The sequence below is a fragment of the Scophthalmus maximus genome, chromosome 17 (assembly GCF_022379125.1).
Source record: "Scophthalmus maximus strain ysfricsl-2021 chromosome 17, ASM2237912v1, whole genome shotgun sequence".
Taxonomy (NCBI): Eukaryota; Metazoa; Chordata; class Actinopteri; order Pleuronectiformes; family Scophthalmidae; genus Scophthalmus; species Scophthalmus maximus.
Window position 1 is genome coordinate 13,075,606 of NC_061531.1, and position 16,744 is coordinate 13,092,349.

The following is a 16,744-nucleotide window of genomic DNA, read 5'->3' on the forward strand; positions in this document are numbered from 1 at the left end:
GAGCCCGCCACCAGGGAGACGGGCTTCACCACCTCTGGCAGCCCCAGGTAAACCAGGGTGGTTTTACTGGAGAGTTTTAGATAAAGGTTGTTCATTAATGGAGCAGGGTGATTCATATCTCAGCTTGGACCATAACCTTTGCTCCGCGGTGAGCTGCGCTGCATGATGGATGCAACAAGTTGCTCGGGGCAAGTGCACAGACAACTCCATGAAATATGACCAAACAAATTGGCAGAAGATGGTGAATGCCTCCGGAATAAAAAAGGATAAACGACTGTAATTCTGCACCCGATTATTATATCATCAGGAGCATAATCATTATTACAAATAGGACGCTGCTTCAGGTCATGAGAGGTACCTCATGTTTACATCCACATGAGCACATTCAAAAAGCGGCTTGAAACCTGACCCCACTTCACGTTGAGTGAGAGGTGTTCGGTGTCGCCCGGGGACATAACGGAATGCTAGTGTTTTTCATATTATGTCCCCTCTCCACCGTATGAGAAACCTGACACTCGTGTTATGTGTTTGCGAGGGTCATGGCAACAAAACCCCCTCACCGGTTGGCAGCAGGCGGCTGAGGCAGCTATAAGTTGTTAACCGCTCCGTCCTAATTAGTGCGAAGATGGCAAATTAAGACGCAAGATTACACCTTTGCCCGCAGGGAGCCGGAAATCTATACAGGTAAGGTGGATAACGCATTAAAGGGTAAAACATGCTCAGCATATTCAGCATGTAATGCTTTTTGGCCATTTTTTTCACAATATAATAAAGTAAAAATATGACAAATACAAATACAATTTGGTAAAACATTTATTTCTTGCTCCATGAAAAAGAAAAGAAAATGACATGGCTGCACTTTTTGATCAATGTCTCAGTGAAACCTGCTTCAGTTCCATATTTAATAAGTACTTTTTTACAGCAGAATAGTGCCTCTACAACAACAGGGTCGCAGTATGTCATTGCGAAATGAAGTCTGTTAAAAAAAAAAAAATAGGTTGAATAAAACTCAACCATTCATGAAACTTGTTTTTAATTCTCTCCAGCTATCACTGAAAGTATATGATAAAAATACTTTAAAGAAATGCTTATTTTGCTATCTGCTGATGTATCGTGGATAAGGGCATCATCAACATGTCTAGGAATCACCAGCTGTAATCAGAATAATCCATACGTGCCATTTCAGCGCACATCAGTGGATGTGACTGAGTCATATGAATCACTGTCTGTTTGTTAAGGGCAGTAAATGATTAGGCATCACGACGCCTGAGCAGCAGGTTTTGGGGGGGAAACAGTGGATAAAGCCGCCATCCAACAAGTGTCGAGCTTCTATGGGATTCTAATCAACATTCCTCTGTGGTAACAGTATAAATAGTGGTTGAGTCAAAACATTGCAATGGACTTTATTGTATATTATTATATTTACTTGGAAGTTGGCTCAAGGGTCAACCATAAACTTAGTGCCATTAACGGACCCCTGTTTTATCGCAGTGCTTGGGAGATCGGGGCAGTGCCATCACTCAGATCTAAGTGACATGATTAGGAGCTATTACTGTATTGATCCACCTGGCAAGTGGCACTGGATCAGCTGAGGCCTGTATCGACCTGACTAAGTGGCTCCATGGACCTCTGAGGGTCAGGCGAATGTTAAGGGGACATTACCAGTTGTTTGGGAAGTTGGATCTCTTTCCGTTTAAGGTGAAGCAAATGCAGCATTTGAGGAAAGTAACAAAGTTATGGTAAAGAAAAACAAAACTGACCCTGGTCATAATACCCGTAAAGAATTGTGCTTTTTTTTATAAAAAATGTTTATGTATGTAATGAGAATTAAAACGGGATGAAAGGTGTGATCTTGAATAAACCCGGTTAGGCAGCTTAGTGGGTTAATATTACTATAGCAATAAATTATCATAAAATAGACTTCTGAACTTTTTACATATCCACCAAATACTGTACATACACTGTATAACAATATCTCCAGAAAAACCCCCCCAGCATGAGTAGTTTTCATAATTTTCATCTCAGTCCCAGCCAAAGTCATGACCGGTCATGTGGTAAAATTGACTATTAAAGGGTTTATAAAAGTCCCTTAGCCTCTGAACCACCTCTGGGTCAATATTAGGATGGGTCCTGCCTTTGGTTTTGCCCAGGCAGTGTGGCTTGCTGTTCCCCTCAGGTCTCTTAAGGCAGGGGAAGCCCTTCGCCGGGTTAAAGTGGAAATGCCTCTCCGTCACCACCTTCCTGAGTCCGAGAAAGTCCTGAACACGAGCCATCTCCCCCGCAGGATCGCTAATCAAGTGCTCTCCGCTAACAAACAGCAGCTGCTCCATGGGGAAGAATTGGAGCCAGCGCTCGAGGTGCTTGGCGTACATGCCGATTTGAACGGCGCTCCACGTGGTGTCAATCAGGCCCGCTGAGATGTTCTTAAAGGTCAGGCTCTCGAAGGAGGGGATGTCCGGCTTCTTGGAGCGGGTCTGGGTGTAGTCTGAGATCGCTCGTGTGACCGGATCCCGGACGACTACAATCAGCTTTGTGTCTTTAGACATGGTGTGGATTCGAGCCGGGACCTCCTTGGTGACATAGTAGCTGGGGGTCTTCTCCATGGTCAACTGGCCCTCCGATGATTTGGGCATCAATTCCCTGCAAATGACACAAACACACACTGATTTATATTCGCTCTATCTTCGCTAACGGCACAAAACATCTCTGTAACATCGTGTTCTCTTCTTCTTGGTAAGGCCAACAAAATGCTTCCATATAGACAGATGAGATCAACATTTACACAGTCTGTCAATGGCAGATTTAAAAATACTGTCAGTGCAGGAGGCAGTCAATCATCATCAAGAAAACAATTGTAGACATCATGAGCAACATTAAAGGAGTCATTGAGTGCACCTAAAGTGACAGAGACTGGTAGGTAGAGCGCGATTGCTATCAATCATGTGCAATCGCGTGTGAGGACAATACACAGTTCATGACATGTTCTAAATACAAACCCTGAAGGAAGACATTCATCTCCTGCTGCTGCATTTAATCTACCTTAATACCTCAATCCTCTTCCAAACCCTGCAATCCCCACGTTGAAATATTCCACACCTTCATTACATTACACAAAAGATGGTTTAGCTCTGAATAGGCAGCATTATGCTTCTTAATGTCATGCCAAGGCACATGACTATGGCTGCACTGTTCTCCTCATATTTGTGTGTAATTTTGTGTAAAATGGGATGATTTAGAGAGGCGTTGCATTCCTTAGGAGAAAAAATGCAAAGCTTGGGAGCCGTGTATTCCCATAACTGCGTATTCTTGTTGACCCTGGATGGCTCTGGTTGATCATAATATAGCCTGTTAACTGCAGCCCTGACTGGATAATGGCTAAAGTGAGCCAAGGGGGATTAGGACTAAGCCAAACACGCTGGAGCATTAGAGGCTGCTTGACTGCCTCACTGGCTGGCTGGGTGGCTGGTTCGTCTCTGGAGTGAGTGAGTGAGTGGGAGAAAGAGAGAGAGAGACAGAGATTCAGCGTGTGGTCACAACGATGAGAGTCAGTGGTAAGTAGTTAATCCGTGCACCGACACAGAGGAAAACCAGTTGCTTCTGGACACAACATGAACCCCAGTATAGCCAAGTGCAACCAATGACAATATAGATTTCAATTCAATTCATCTGATTCTGTCATGGACTGTATACAAAAATGGACGTAGTCACAAAGTCCGGAAAGTGAAGCCAGTGCGGAAGTGCCTAAAGCCTGTATTCTCTTGAATGGCCAGCAGAGGGCGACTCCACTTGTTATAGGAAAGAAGTTGATTTCTAAAGAAGTCTATGAGAAAATGACTCTACTTCTCTGATTCCTTAGGAGTTTATGGTCTCAATCTCTAGTTTAAAGTCTTTTCCAATGAAGCATGATGTCTATTTTGTAAATTATGGTTATTATTTAGAGTAAAATAGAAGATAAATCATGGCAGTGCATTGGAGAGTGGATATAGCGTGACTTGACAGTACTAGTCGTCCAATAGGTGCAGGTCCCAGGTGTTTGTGCACGTGCAGTGGTGCACAAGCCCCCTGCTCCTCCAAATATGGTTACTTCTGGTTACAAAAAAAACAAGTTGGCGCTGTCCAGAAATGCTAAGCTCGAGATTTAGACTGTCAGAGAAATGTTCATTCAATTCCATGCGATATTTTACAGGAGTTGTTTGAGGTGTTGTTGCACGTATTTAAAAGGGGAAAAAACACATACACTCAATACAGCTTCTTAATGATACAGGTCAGTGTATTAGTGTGCAGCTCCCATTTATAAATCTGATAGAATTACATAAAATGTTTAATTCTTCCCTAGCTTTATATGAACTTCTCTACTATGAATATTACAGTGGATGTTATATATGTAACAAGTCTTCCACACATCCATACTTTCTTATGCAGGAGCTTAGGAGAGGAGCTCAGTATCCCGACCACAATAACGGAGAGCAGATGAGGCTTATCCCGCTATATGTGAGCCACGATGTGATGTCACGCGTTCAAAAGCATCAGTTCCCAACATACATCCTGCGGTTTTAAAGTCAGTTAAAAAAAAAATGCAAATCTTCAATTATTACAGCACTCCGGGAACATTCCTGTGTTTTCGTAGAGAGCAGTTGTTCAAAAGTCAAACAGCAGAGAAGCATAGGAGCCATGACATTACAGAGTCTGCCACAATTTCCATCCATCTGCTGGTGCACGCACACGGAGCTTCAATATGCCTCTCCAAACACAGCCGCTTTCATCTTACAAATGTATGTGGCAGAAACAAGCAAAAAATGGTCTGCAAGATTTTGCTGTGCAGAGCGCAAAGAAAAAAGCTTTAGTGATCGTGGGAAAAGGAGGCATCACCCAAACCTCATTAGTGCCACACAAACACACAGGGCATCTGCTTCCTAATGCAATTCCATCCCCTTATGTCACCTGCTTTTTTCCTTCCCCTTCTATGGAGGCCACATTTATTCCACTTTTATCTCCCTGAGAGCTGACGCCACCATGGTATGTTGTGGAAAAACCCCAAACCTAATCAAAGTAATAGGTACGAGGGACACAAACAAGTCTATCAGAAGAACCCCCTGCAATTATCATCCGCATCTCTTAGATACACACAAGCGGAGCGCTGCAGGCCTTTCCTTGGGCCTCGGGGGACACAAAAACTTACTACCAATCAAACTTTCCACTTAGTCCCCGAGCAAAACAATCTGTGCGAGAAGTACATGCATTATTCATCCGAGCCGATGACAGAGCGCGGCAGAAGATCTCTGAATGAGCAGGGAGTGAGAGAGTTGCCTTAGGGGGGCAGATGTAGCAAGCTTTCACAATTTGTTCTGCTTAATAAACAATGTCGCCCGAAACCAACAGGTTTCAGTGCGTCCCCATCTATCAATCAGCCATGCAAAGGCATCATCACTCAACAGAAAGACAAGAGGAGGAAAAAAAAAAAATAGTTCATCTGTGGAACCGAGCCACAACTTGCTGACTTTTGCCCCCTCTTTTCCATTCAACTTCATGAAGCGAAAGATGAAAATGCTTTATGTTTTCAAAGTCTACGCTCGGAAGAGTTTAAACCTTTAATTGCTAAAAGTAAATCTATATCGATGCTCGCACTTGCACATAAACATCCTCTGTCCTCTAACCTGTCCTGTTCAACTCGCGGGAGAACAGCATGGCTGTGGAGATAACAGGTGGGGGAGGTGGGGCGGTCACAAGAGTGAGATAAAACACGAGACGAAGGAGAAGAAGGAGCTAAGAGAGGATTAGATGGAATCGGGGTGTGCTCCTGGAGGATGGAGACCGCGTTGGTTGACTCCTCTGACCTTGAAGCCGAAGTGAAACTTTTAAAGTCGGCTGCCAGTTCCGATGCTTTGTGTGCAACAGCAGCAGTAGCACAAAATAAGTCACACCTAGTACAACCTACAGACAGATATTAATCTAGGACGGCTGTGTTGTGTAATCTGTCAGCTGGGTATAGTCAGGTGACTGCATTCAACTGGCTACTGGGGAGACGGCATTTGAATGCTGAAACGTTGTTTACTTCCCACCACTACCAGGAAGCAGGTTCAAAGGTAGGAATTTACAACACTGCAGCGTGGCTGCTGGATGATGCCCTCGGTAATGAGTTCAGCAAAGTACGGAGCAAGTACAGTGCAGAAAACTCAAGACAAGACTTATATTTTTTTTATCCCGCAGTAGTCTGCTTGACTGACTCTAATAGGCGTCTATATTTCAGCTCCTCAGACCTCTGTGACGAGGGACTGCTTCAGGAAAAAAATAAAGAAAACACAGGATTATCTAATGATATGAGTTATGATCTTACACTGCAGCTCAGAGGGGTTCGAGCTACTGTGGGAATTGTTCCCCCTTCTCAAAGACAGGATGAGAGGTGGTGGTATGCAGCCACTTAGAATAATCAGACCAATTTACTGTGGGACGGACAAGTTCCAGACAATAGTCAAATGATGACAGCAACTTTAGGGAAGGTGTTCTGGCCGGAGCAGCCCGTCTTATCGTTCGAGTCAACGACATCGCGCTACACGGTCAGGGCCTTCTTTATATGACGTTGGACAACACAGTGTCTCAACAGCATTCCTCAACAATGAGAACAGCGTTTTCACGTGCTCCATCATTACTGCCAGTGTGCAGAACTGAAGGCCACCTGGCTGTCGAATGGAGACAGGCCAATTTTGAAGGGAGAAGGAGGAGGAACAGTGTGTGAACAATTCTGGCTTTGCTCACACAACTCTCAGCTTCACATTAACACATAACAACCCTGACAGTCGGTTGTTTAAAGAGCCAGAGGGGACTTTTTTTATCAGGTAGGTGGTCCTGGTAAGATATAAACCACCGTAACACTGAATGTTGTTCACAATCCAGATAAAAGTAAATAGAAAGAAGTCTAAAATCAATACCGGTTGTTTCGTCTGATTCCCTTTTGGATGATAATTAATAAGCAGGTGGAACTCTGACTAAAGATACAATAAACAGCTGATGCTGGCTGTCAGAAATGTAAGTTATTAAGATACTGTATATGAGCCAGACATTGTGACACTCATTACGAAATTATGGAGAGCATGTATCAGCAATAAAAATTTAAGGCAACGCTAAGTCAGTTCCAGTATCTAACTAAAAGGGGAACTCCACCCGTTATACACGTCTGAGTCTGTTTACTGGCTTTTGAGTCCTAATGCATATGTGCAAAATGTTGGACAAAGACATTTTTGAAACTCCAGAGGTAGATCTGACGAAATTGGCTCAAGTGATGTCACTTGGGTCAGCACTGAAGAGTTTGAGTGGGAGTGACCAGTCAATTTGACCAGACCTCTGGTTGGCTCACCTCCAGTTGAATCCTTTGGCTAAGGAAAAGTTCCATCGTGAATTTGAGGGTTTGATAGTATGCAATGCTTAGTGGATGTACTTACTCATTCCTAAACAAAGATCCGATCACAAGTGGTCATTGGAAATGCGTTCTAATACCAGGTGTGAGCTGACATACTTAGAGCTGTCCGCTTGTGATCAGATCACCCAAGACACACGTTGATGCCAAGGTATGAACAGCGCCTGAGAAGATCAGCAAAAGCAAACAAGACTTCAAAGAAGCAGGGGGGGAAAAGATGGCTGAGTCAGATAAAGTTGGTCTGACTTGCTGTCAGGGAGTCTGCAGTGGAGAGAAAGACGGAGGCGGGAAACAACACATTCTCTCCGAAGGGACAAGGAGAGCGGGATGAAGAAGTCAACAACCCAAGGGGATATAATGGAGTGAACTTGCTTTGTTTCTGTGTTTCCAAAGTGCTGTAATAAGTGCTGCGGTTTGACAAATTGCCTCAAGCAAAAGCCCAGGGGGTTGTTGGAGCAAATTAAATCTTCAATCTCCAGAGCAGGGAGGGGAGGTGCCCATTACCAGTATTGACAATCTAGCGGACTCATTCGAGGAACAAGGGCATCATTTTTATTCTATCAGAAGAAGCAGTCAGATAAGGTCAGATTTTCTTTTTCAGAGTCTTTAAGGAGAAAAGTAAGATGGATTTTTTTCCCAGGAAAACTTGAAACAACGGCTAACATGTGCAATCTCTTTCCTTGCATCTCATTCTGAATGCACTATCCCCATCTTTCCCTGTCAATGTGCTGACACACTAGTTTTAAATGGGTAATACCTATATTGAGAGCTCTCTCACACCAATCCCCCCCGCGTCCTTGCTAAAAGTGTAGAGTAAGCAAAACGCCACCAGTGGACTCAAATGAACCTAGTCTTTGGGAAATGCAACTTTCCACACAGATGTCTTCTGAAAGTCAACATTCAGGCTAAAAGGCTGAAGTGTAGTGTGTGAGTCTTTTCTTGGGCAGGTTCCAGTGAATGCTCTTTCTGACGAACTCCTGCTGGGCTTCGTCAAAGGGCACTTTCACCCTTCTGAGCACATTTGCATACAAAGTGAAGGCAGAGAAAACATGTTTCACACTAATTGTCTGCTCTTTTATTGTCAGGGTTAATGCAGACCTCAGGGGTTCTCCAGCATCCCCTTTCACTGAGCTCCATAATACTGTTGCGCTTTCTAAAGACTCACTTTAAATTTACTGCCCTGTATCTGCCACTGGCCTGCATCTAAGCTGCCCTGGGGCTCGGAGGAGGATTAGACCATCTTCCCTGACACCCTCAGTGAGTTAGTAAGAAGGCGGCTCATTGTTCTATATACGGAAACTCAAGAGGAAAAACAGATATTTAACAACTAAGTCACAGCTACCGTGTGGAACTCGGAACACCTTGATTTGAGCGTGCATTAAGCAGATGAGCAGTTAAACTGTCACATATAAGAGGAAGTTAGAATTATGCTGGTATCTAAGAAAGGAGGGGCCAGGGAGGAAGCAGTTCCCACGGCATTTGGGAGTTGCCTCCTGTGCTCTGTGCAAGAAAGTGTGCACAATTGTCTGCCCGCTTCTCTTTTTCTTTTCTTTTTTCCTGCCTGAGAGTGAAAACATGCTGTATTGTGGTAGGTGTCCCGCTGGGCCGGGGCCTCTCCACTATGTGGGGCTCCATCAGAATGGACACAGCAGACCTCCAGTAGGATGGACGCACCAATCACAGCAGATAAATGGTGTGGGCACAACTCAATGCAACCACAGGAACTGATAAGCCCACCCAGAGGCCAGCTCCTCTCCCCGAGCGACTGATAACCATTAGTCTGGGGCAATGAAGTGAGACATATGGGCAAACAAATCCATGGACATCTTCACCCGGCTTTGCGCTGCTATTTCAACACCTCTCAACACTTTGTCTTCTTCCGATCAAGGAGATTGCAAGATGCCAAACAGAAACTGCTCATTCACGAAGCCGAAACGTTAGAAATACTCGTCCGTCCAACAGCGACCTGCTCCACCTTTAATCTACCCCAGGTTTTTCTGCACTCCACTCTAAATGTTCATTAAGGGTTGACCCGATGTCATGGTGCTCTGCCGAACGGGGTCAATCTGTGGCTCAGTGCTCTTACTGTGACAACCCAAGCCAAGCTGTTTTAATTAGCCGGATCACCTTTCTCAGAGAAGAAGCTTCATTATACGTGTCCCAAGATGAAAAGCTTTCCCCCACAACGCCTGGCTGTGTCTATGCAGCTGAAGAAGCTGGCATGTCTCAATTATATGCAGCTAATTCTATAATTTATTCACATAATAATTCAAAAAAAAATTGGGGCTTACTTAATGATAGATACTGTTTTCAGGATTCAGTCTCCACATGCGTTACCTACTCGTGCATCACTTGTAGATTAGAAAAAACAAAAATTTTCATTTGTTCTTGTTGCTCAGTCTGTGGAGATGGACAAAAAAAAAAAAAACGCTCTTCAAAGACTGACAATCTAAAAATGTCCTAAACCTGTCCGGAAATTCTCAAAGGGGCTTAGGCGAGAAACTCCTTTGAACAATGCTTCGCTTCCCCTATTGTAGCTTCATGGAACCGGCTTTCAAACAGTGTGTAGATCCTGTGACATTTCCTGTTAATCCCTCAGCTCACTCAAATGGACACTTGAAACAGCAGAAGCTCTCATTAACAATGTGGCTGCTCAAATGTAGAAGATTCAATGCCCACGACCATTTGCGGGAACGTTTTGGGAAGGTGAAAGATCAATCGTATACACAAAGTGTCTCTGTGTTTATGTCCCCTGAAAGGAGCGAGTTGTGTAACTGTGCAGCTGAGTCAATAGAGAAGAACTTGCATATCGAGATATGAGGTATGGTACAAGGACAACAGTTGCCATGACAGAGAATACAATAAAGATGTTACATCATGCAGCGTTGAAGGTGTAGGCAGCCACGAATCCCTGGTTGCTCCTTTTGACATTGATGACTTTTGGATTGAAAATCAAAACAAATTACCGCCACTGAATCAATACCCTGGAACTCATGATCTTTAATCACGCTACTGGCTGTTCACAGACGACCGCATGATGTGACATGCTGACTCCTAACCATAAACTAAGTGCTGTTTGTTTGAACTGTGTTGGGAACTAAGAACTAAGTTCTGATTTTTCTCCCCCCATTCTGGTCAGGTTGAGGCACAGAGAGGCGAGATACCAGGAAGACCAGGTGAAGGTCGAGCAAACAAGCAGAAGATCGATTGTGCTTTGCAATTGAACATGGCTCAGAAGAGTTGCCTAAAATGTCAAACTGGGAGTTTGTACGTGTTGTTCTGCACCGTTCGAGCACTTTGACCTGTGGCGCTACTGATACTAGAGGTTCGATTGCACCTGCGGTTGGTTAAACTCGGAAGATGTCACCTGAGGTCACGCTCAGCAGCGCTGCTGAGATTCTATTTTTTTTTTTATAAACAACAATATACAGTACAATTTGTTCATATGTCATAGGATGTGCTTCATTCATGTTTTGTTTTTGCAGGGACCCGAGGCCTCAAGAATCGCTAACTAATAACAACATCTTTAGGTTTACTTAAGACAGTGGAATAAAAGTTCACCCTCCTCGGAAATTGAACACATATCAACATAAATTCACATCATAAATCTAACTTCAATTTTATTTTATGCAGCAATATTGTATATTATACTGTATATTTTTTTTGTTATTTTTTTATTCCTAAATCCTTGAAGATCTACCTGCAGGATCACGTGTCTTGCTTTTATCAGTAAAAATAACTTTCTTAAATTGCATTGAGCATTATTATTACATCTCATTTTGTCTCCCTCTGTCCATCTGCTGTTATGTATAAAATATATGTCCTGGAAAGTTAATTTCACTGCTGCAGAAAACACTATGGAAGTAAAGAACATGTGTATAAGGCAGTTGGTCTAAATGTGACATTAGGCACGTTCTCAAATTCTTCTTGAGCAAAGTTTGAAATGTAGATATAAATGTTTGCTTAGATGATCACAGCCACGTCTTGTGGGTTTAGCTGAAAATCACTTGAAACAAAGTGTAAACGTTGCTTCAACTGACAGTGTGTCAATAACATTTTCAGAGGTGGAACAATTGATGTTTGCCTTTTCTCCCGCACTGAACAGCCAGAGGAGGCACAATGCCTCCCCTACTTCGATGCGCAATTGCGCGAAGAAGCTGTAGGGAGATGCGCTACGGCTGGTGTTAACGATGCGCTCTCTCTCTCTCTCTCTCTCTCTCTCTCTCTCTCTCTCTCTCTACTCCAACACTTTCAAAGTGGATCGCGGATGTCAGGGTGATGTACCTGTACCACTCCAGCCCCTTGTCGTAGTTGCGGTCGAAGAAGTGCGGCTCGGCTCCCACCGCCCTGATGTCCGGATGCAGGCGCAGGAACTCCAGCAGCGCCCGCGTCCCTCCCTTCTTCACCCCGATGATGATCGCCTGGGGCAACTTTCTACTCTCCGACTCGTTGAGGAAAGCCGACATGGCATTGTCGCCCGGCGCCTTCGCCTCGGCCCTAGTGTCGTCCCACTCGTCTCCTCTGCTGTCCAAGTCGTTCTCGTTGTTCAGCAGGTCCCGGGACGCCCCGAGGGACGGCTCCCGCTTGTCGCCCGCTGGGTCCTTGTCGCGCCTGCTCGCCGAGCCGTACGCCAGGTCGGGCACCGTGGAGCAGTAGGCGACACAACAGTAAATCATGTACACCCAGAGGGACAGCATGATGAGGAACACCAGGAGTTTGTTTTTCACGTGGGATGATGGCACAACATGAAGGCTGTGTAAAATCGGACTATATTCCATAGGGCCGGCGTGGAAAAGTTACATTCCGGTCACCAGGCATTTTGGCGAGGGCGCCTCACTCCTCTGCCATGTCTCAGAGTGTGGGACGATCGATGCGTAATCTCCCCCGGAACGCACAAGAGGCAATAAAGAATCTGACGGCGAATGGCACTGCGCGCTTTCGGCTCCCTCTTTCACTTCTTCCACTTCTGGCCTGCACAGTAACTTGGATAGTTTTATTCTTGACAAAGGTGAAAAACGAGAGAAGACAAAAAAGAGCACAAGACAGAAACTGTCGCTCGGTGGGCGAAGCGCGCGTCAGCGGCTGCGGAGTCTCCCATCACTTGCTCTCCGTGTGTGTGCGCGCTCCCCCGGCGCAGCCAAGTTATCTACACCAGGCAACCGCGTCAAGGTAGACACTGTACTGGCAATCTACTTCCGGTGGAACTTTTCAAAGTAAAACCCAATTGAACATCTATGCTCTCCACCACAACCTTCATTAAAAAAAAAAACAGATGAGGAAATATCAATATTGAATAGTGGAGTACATTCTGGAGATAATTAACTTGTGATAGTGGACTGATGTGGCCCAACACCTTAATAATATAATAATAAGACACTTCATGTTGTTTTATTCTTTTCATTTATCGCCCATCTTTTTTTAATGATAATAATAATAATATAATAATAAACTGTATTTATATGGTGCTCCACTATAAGCAAGATAACAAATCAATAAAATGAACAGTAAGAATAAAATAAACAAATAAATCAGAGAAAATCAGTAAAGGCTACCAGTGGAAATAATGAGCTTTAAGAAGATTACATTGACAAAAGTAGATATAAGGGAATAATACAACACTTTTTATGATAAACTTGTTTGTTTATGGTGTTTTCCTGTCCAACACGATCATGATGTGGATTACATTATAACTGAATGCTTATGGCAATGATAGTTATCAAGTTTTTTGTCCCTGTCATGATTTCATAAAGACATAGTTGGATGTTGTACATTTTTAGAGTGTTTTTCTGTACAAATAGGTTGTTTTTTCCTTTTAGTTTTATGTTAAAGTTGTAATAGATTATTGTATTTTTCTGCCTTTCAATGTCGACACTGACGCATTTCTCAGTGTCTCGAACTGTGGGACCGATGACTGCCAGTGGATGTGAGCAACCCCCCAGATTGAACACATTACAGCCTGAGACAATGTCGAACAGCAGATGGCCTCACAATTTGAGTCTTTAGAGGTCCGATTTATTTAATGTACATGTTCAGTCTGTATGATACTACACTTTCAGGCTGTTTCACATCAACCTCCGACTCTCTGTGTTGAAAGACCCGTCAACTGATCTGGACAAGGAGACTCTTGTGTTTCAAATTTTGGTCACAAATGTTTCCATTTAAAGGCACGTCCATGCTTTTTTAAAAATGCAGGCTCAAACTGGCTTTTGGGATATTCTTCAGCACAATTCTTAAATAACCTCTGATTGTATGGTATTGCATGTGTTACCTGTTCAGTCATGAGCACAAAACATTCAATAAATAAAATGTATTGCTCTTTTATAACCACCCAGATACCAGCAGAAAAAACAAATGACACGAGTGAAAATATGCGTCACGGATCAGCTGTTTCTTTAACAACTTCACACGAATGGTCGAGTGACCTCAGAGCTAATTGGCCCCATAATCCTCCATAATTACCCCTGTAATCATTCCAAACAATGCGATCATGCAGTTTTACATAAACAAACGTTATCAGCAAAATTCTATGGATCCATGAAAAAGTTAATCATTCACTCCGGAGTTGTGTGGTGGTGCAGCCACTGCACGTTGCTGTCATGATGAAGATGTGTGACTTGGAAGTCTGAGATGCCCACTTGAAGTTTGGTTTGTGTCCAACGTGTGTGTGTTTGCGCCTCCTCTTGGTGCAGGGGTCAAAGGCCCCCAGTACCACTGCACCCCTGAGCTAGCAGAGGATTAGGGGGATTACCCCAGAGCGGCCATGTCAGTCAGAGTTTCACCAGAGACAAACCCTGCCCCCTTCATCTAAGCCCCTTATCTCATCTCTCAGACACTGCTATATATGATATCTGTGTGTGTGTGTGTGTGTTTGTGTGTTTGCGTGTGTGTTGTATTTCCACAGTGCATGAGCACAAGATAAACTGTTTGGAAAAACGTATGCATCGAGGGATTTGGTTCGAGCCACACAGGTGGTTTGCCCTTTCTGGTCTGTGTACAGAGCATGTTTGTCTCTGCACTGGGGACCAAGTGTCTGGGTGCAAGCAAATGGTTGAGTTGTTGGAGTACTACACTTTATAGTTACTCCGAATTCCCCCCATTAAACCTTTTTAACACCACTTTATTCCATACCCAGATCTTACAACATGAGGAAATTATCTGCAAATGGAGAAAATTACTACACATCTGTTACAATATGTTTGACGAACTTGGCCTTTTTATGCCACAGTATTAGTCACAACAGAGTTCACTGCTGACAAATTCGGTCTGTTCTTGCGAAGTGTAAACACACTGGGACACTCTCATGGAGCCATGACAGCCATGACTGGACTAGAGTAGAAGTGGTATGAGTAACGAGTAATGTCTCCTTAACAGATGAAATAGTTTTATATCTGTAAAGGTTGTGGCTGACACAAGAGCTTTGGGTGTTGAATAAATCTGGATTAAATAACAAAAATGTGTGTCCAGTTTTGTGCTTCTTTTTCTTTCTTCTTTATCCTGAGGGAGGACACACACACACACACACACACACACACACACACACACACACACACACACACACACACACACACACACACACACACACACACACACACACACACACACACACACACACACACACACACACACACACACACACACACACACATTTTATTCTAAAATAGTGTGTGCTGATTTGTTCCATCTGTTATACTTCATGATGCATGGATACAGTGATACTTCACTTACACACAAGCATGCATGTGCACGCACGCACATACACGCATGCTCACACACACACACGCGCACACATCATCGCGCTGGGATCCAAGAAAAGTAAACCAGAGACACCAAAGTTTGTTCTACACATCCTCCAATACGATTACACCAAGTGGACCTTGTTGACACACTCCTCTTCTACAGCCTAAACAGATGACATAAACTGCACTCACCTCATACATAAAAGCCAGACAGTGCATCAGGACACACTGATACTATGTGTGTCCGCATAGTTACAGTATAAACAAATGCAACCTGATCTAACTTTAGTGTATTTGCCAGTCTGCTATTGTGATGCCATTTTCAAATTGAGTTGGTGTAAAAAGTTTAAATGTAGAGTAGTTTCACATCCTGAGTGTTCGAGGCTGCAGTGGATTCTTTGCCAGGAGAAGAAAGATTTAAATCGTGTCTTTCTACTTCACAAGGACACACGGTGTTCCACATGTCTGCCAGAACATTATGCTTCAATGATGCAGCTGACAATCCGTCCCGTCAACGTGTTTCCAAAATCCACTTTTCAGCATTCACGCGTGTTGAGTGAATCATGCGGGAATCAAATGGACACATGAGCCCTGTGCACACTTGTGCGTGCATGAATGTGTGTATATGTACTGTAAGTACAATCTATGTTAAAGTCAAATGTGAAAATATAGTCAATTACCCAAATAACACTAACGTCAGTGTTGGAGCAAACTCCAGATGTCAGAGATCTGAGCCCATTGGAGCGTAAAGTGGCCTGACGGATGATCTCATCCGCCCTTTATCCTGGAAAGAACAAACAAACCCAAACAACAGTAGGGACGGCCGGGGTATTACACATGCGGAGCCCTCAATCTGATGACAGGGTTATTAGGTGAGCTGAGAGGCAGATCAAGACACTCCACTGGCTTCTTAAGTCCTCCTTCAAGGTCCTCAACTCCAGCTAAGGCCATTTAAAATGTCTATAAATGCTCTGGAGCCACGCTAGAGACCATCTTATCTTCTGCTAAGGAACAGCCGTAGCCTGAGCAGCTTTCCTCCCTTGATCCTGTAGAAAAAGGTCTCATCCCTCGCTGATGTCCTCCTGGACATGCCTGTGGCAGGTCAAAAAGCTCAGGCAGGCTTATGTGTGCAGTTCCTGCCAAGTCTTGGACGAGCGAAAAAAGGGTATCTTTATGCCGCTAGCTCATTCATTAAATAGTGTCTCTGTAACGTTTACAGAAATAAAGAGACGCTGACTTTCATAGTGATGAATGAGCATTTGTGCAGCATGCAGCACTCGGTTGCACTGCTGTGAAAATGAGGCACTGTTTCCTTTCCTCAAACTACTGATGGTTGAATTGTGATGTGGCACATCAGTTCAGTTAGACAAATGCGAGCTCTCCAAACACTGACCATATAAGGAAGTTTCCTTGCATCCTGTACGGTCCGTAGCATTTCGACTGATATGTTGTCTCAACAGTGTCGAAACACGTTGCCTTTTTTTTTTTTTGACGCAGATCGCATCTGTGTCTTTTTCACGATGTCCATATGGTTCACAAGTTAAAAGTATTAACGACGTTGCAGTTACAAGTATGACACAACTTATCACCTCATTAT

General features: G+C 43.8%; 1 protein-coding gene across 1 annotated transcript; it reads right to left on the minus strand.

The window, feature by feature from the left end:
* Positions 1–795: 795 nt before the first annotated feature.
* hs3st3b1a (heparan sulfate (glucosamine) 3-O-sulfotransferase 3B1a) lies at positions 796–12,644 on the minus strand. The gene is made up of 2 exons (XM_035615297.2): positions 11,696–12,644; positions 796–2,640 (listed from the first exon to the last, which is right to left on the minus strand). The coding sequence occupies exons 1-2, from the start codon at positions 12,187–12,189 to the stop codon at positions 2,022–2,024; spliced, it is 1,113 nt and encodes a 370-aa protein (XP_035471190.2). The 5' UTR covers positions 12,190–12,644; the 3' UTR covers positions 796–2,021.
* Between the last annotated feature and the right edge of the window lie 4,100 nt (positions 12,645–16,744).

What these genes read in the sequence shown, in the direction of transcription:
- hs3st3b1a (XM_035615297.2), bottom strand. Translation starts at nt 12,189, where the DNA reads ATGGAATATAGTCCGATTTTACACAGCCTTCATGTTGTGCCATCATCC. An exon ending in AAGGGGCTGGAGTGGTACAG is followed by an intron (nt 2,641 to 11,695) that starts GTACATCACCCT and finishes TGTCATTTGCAG; the next exon opens with GGAATTGATGCCCAAATCAT.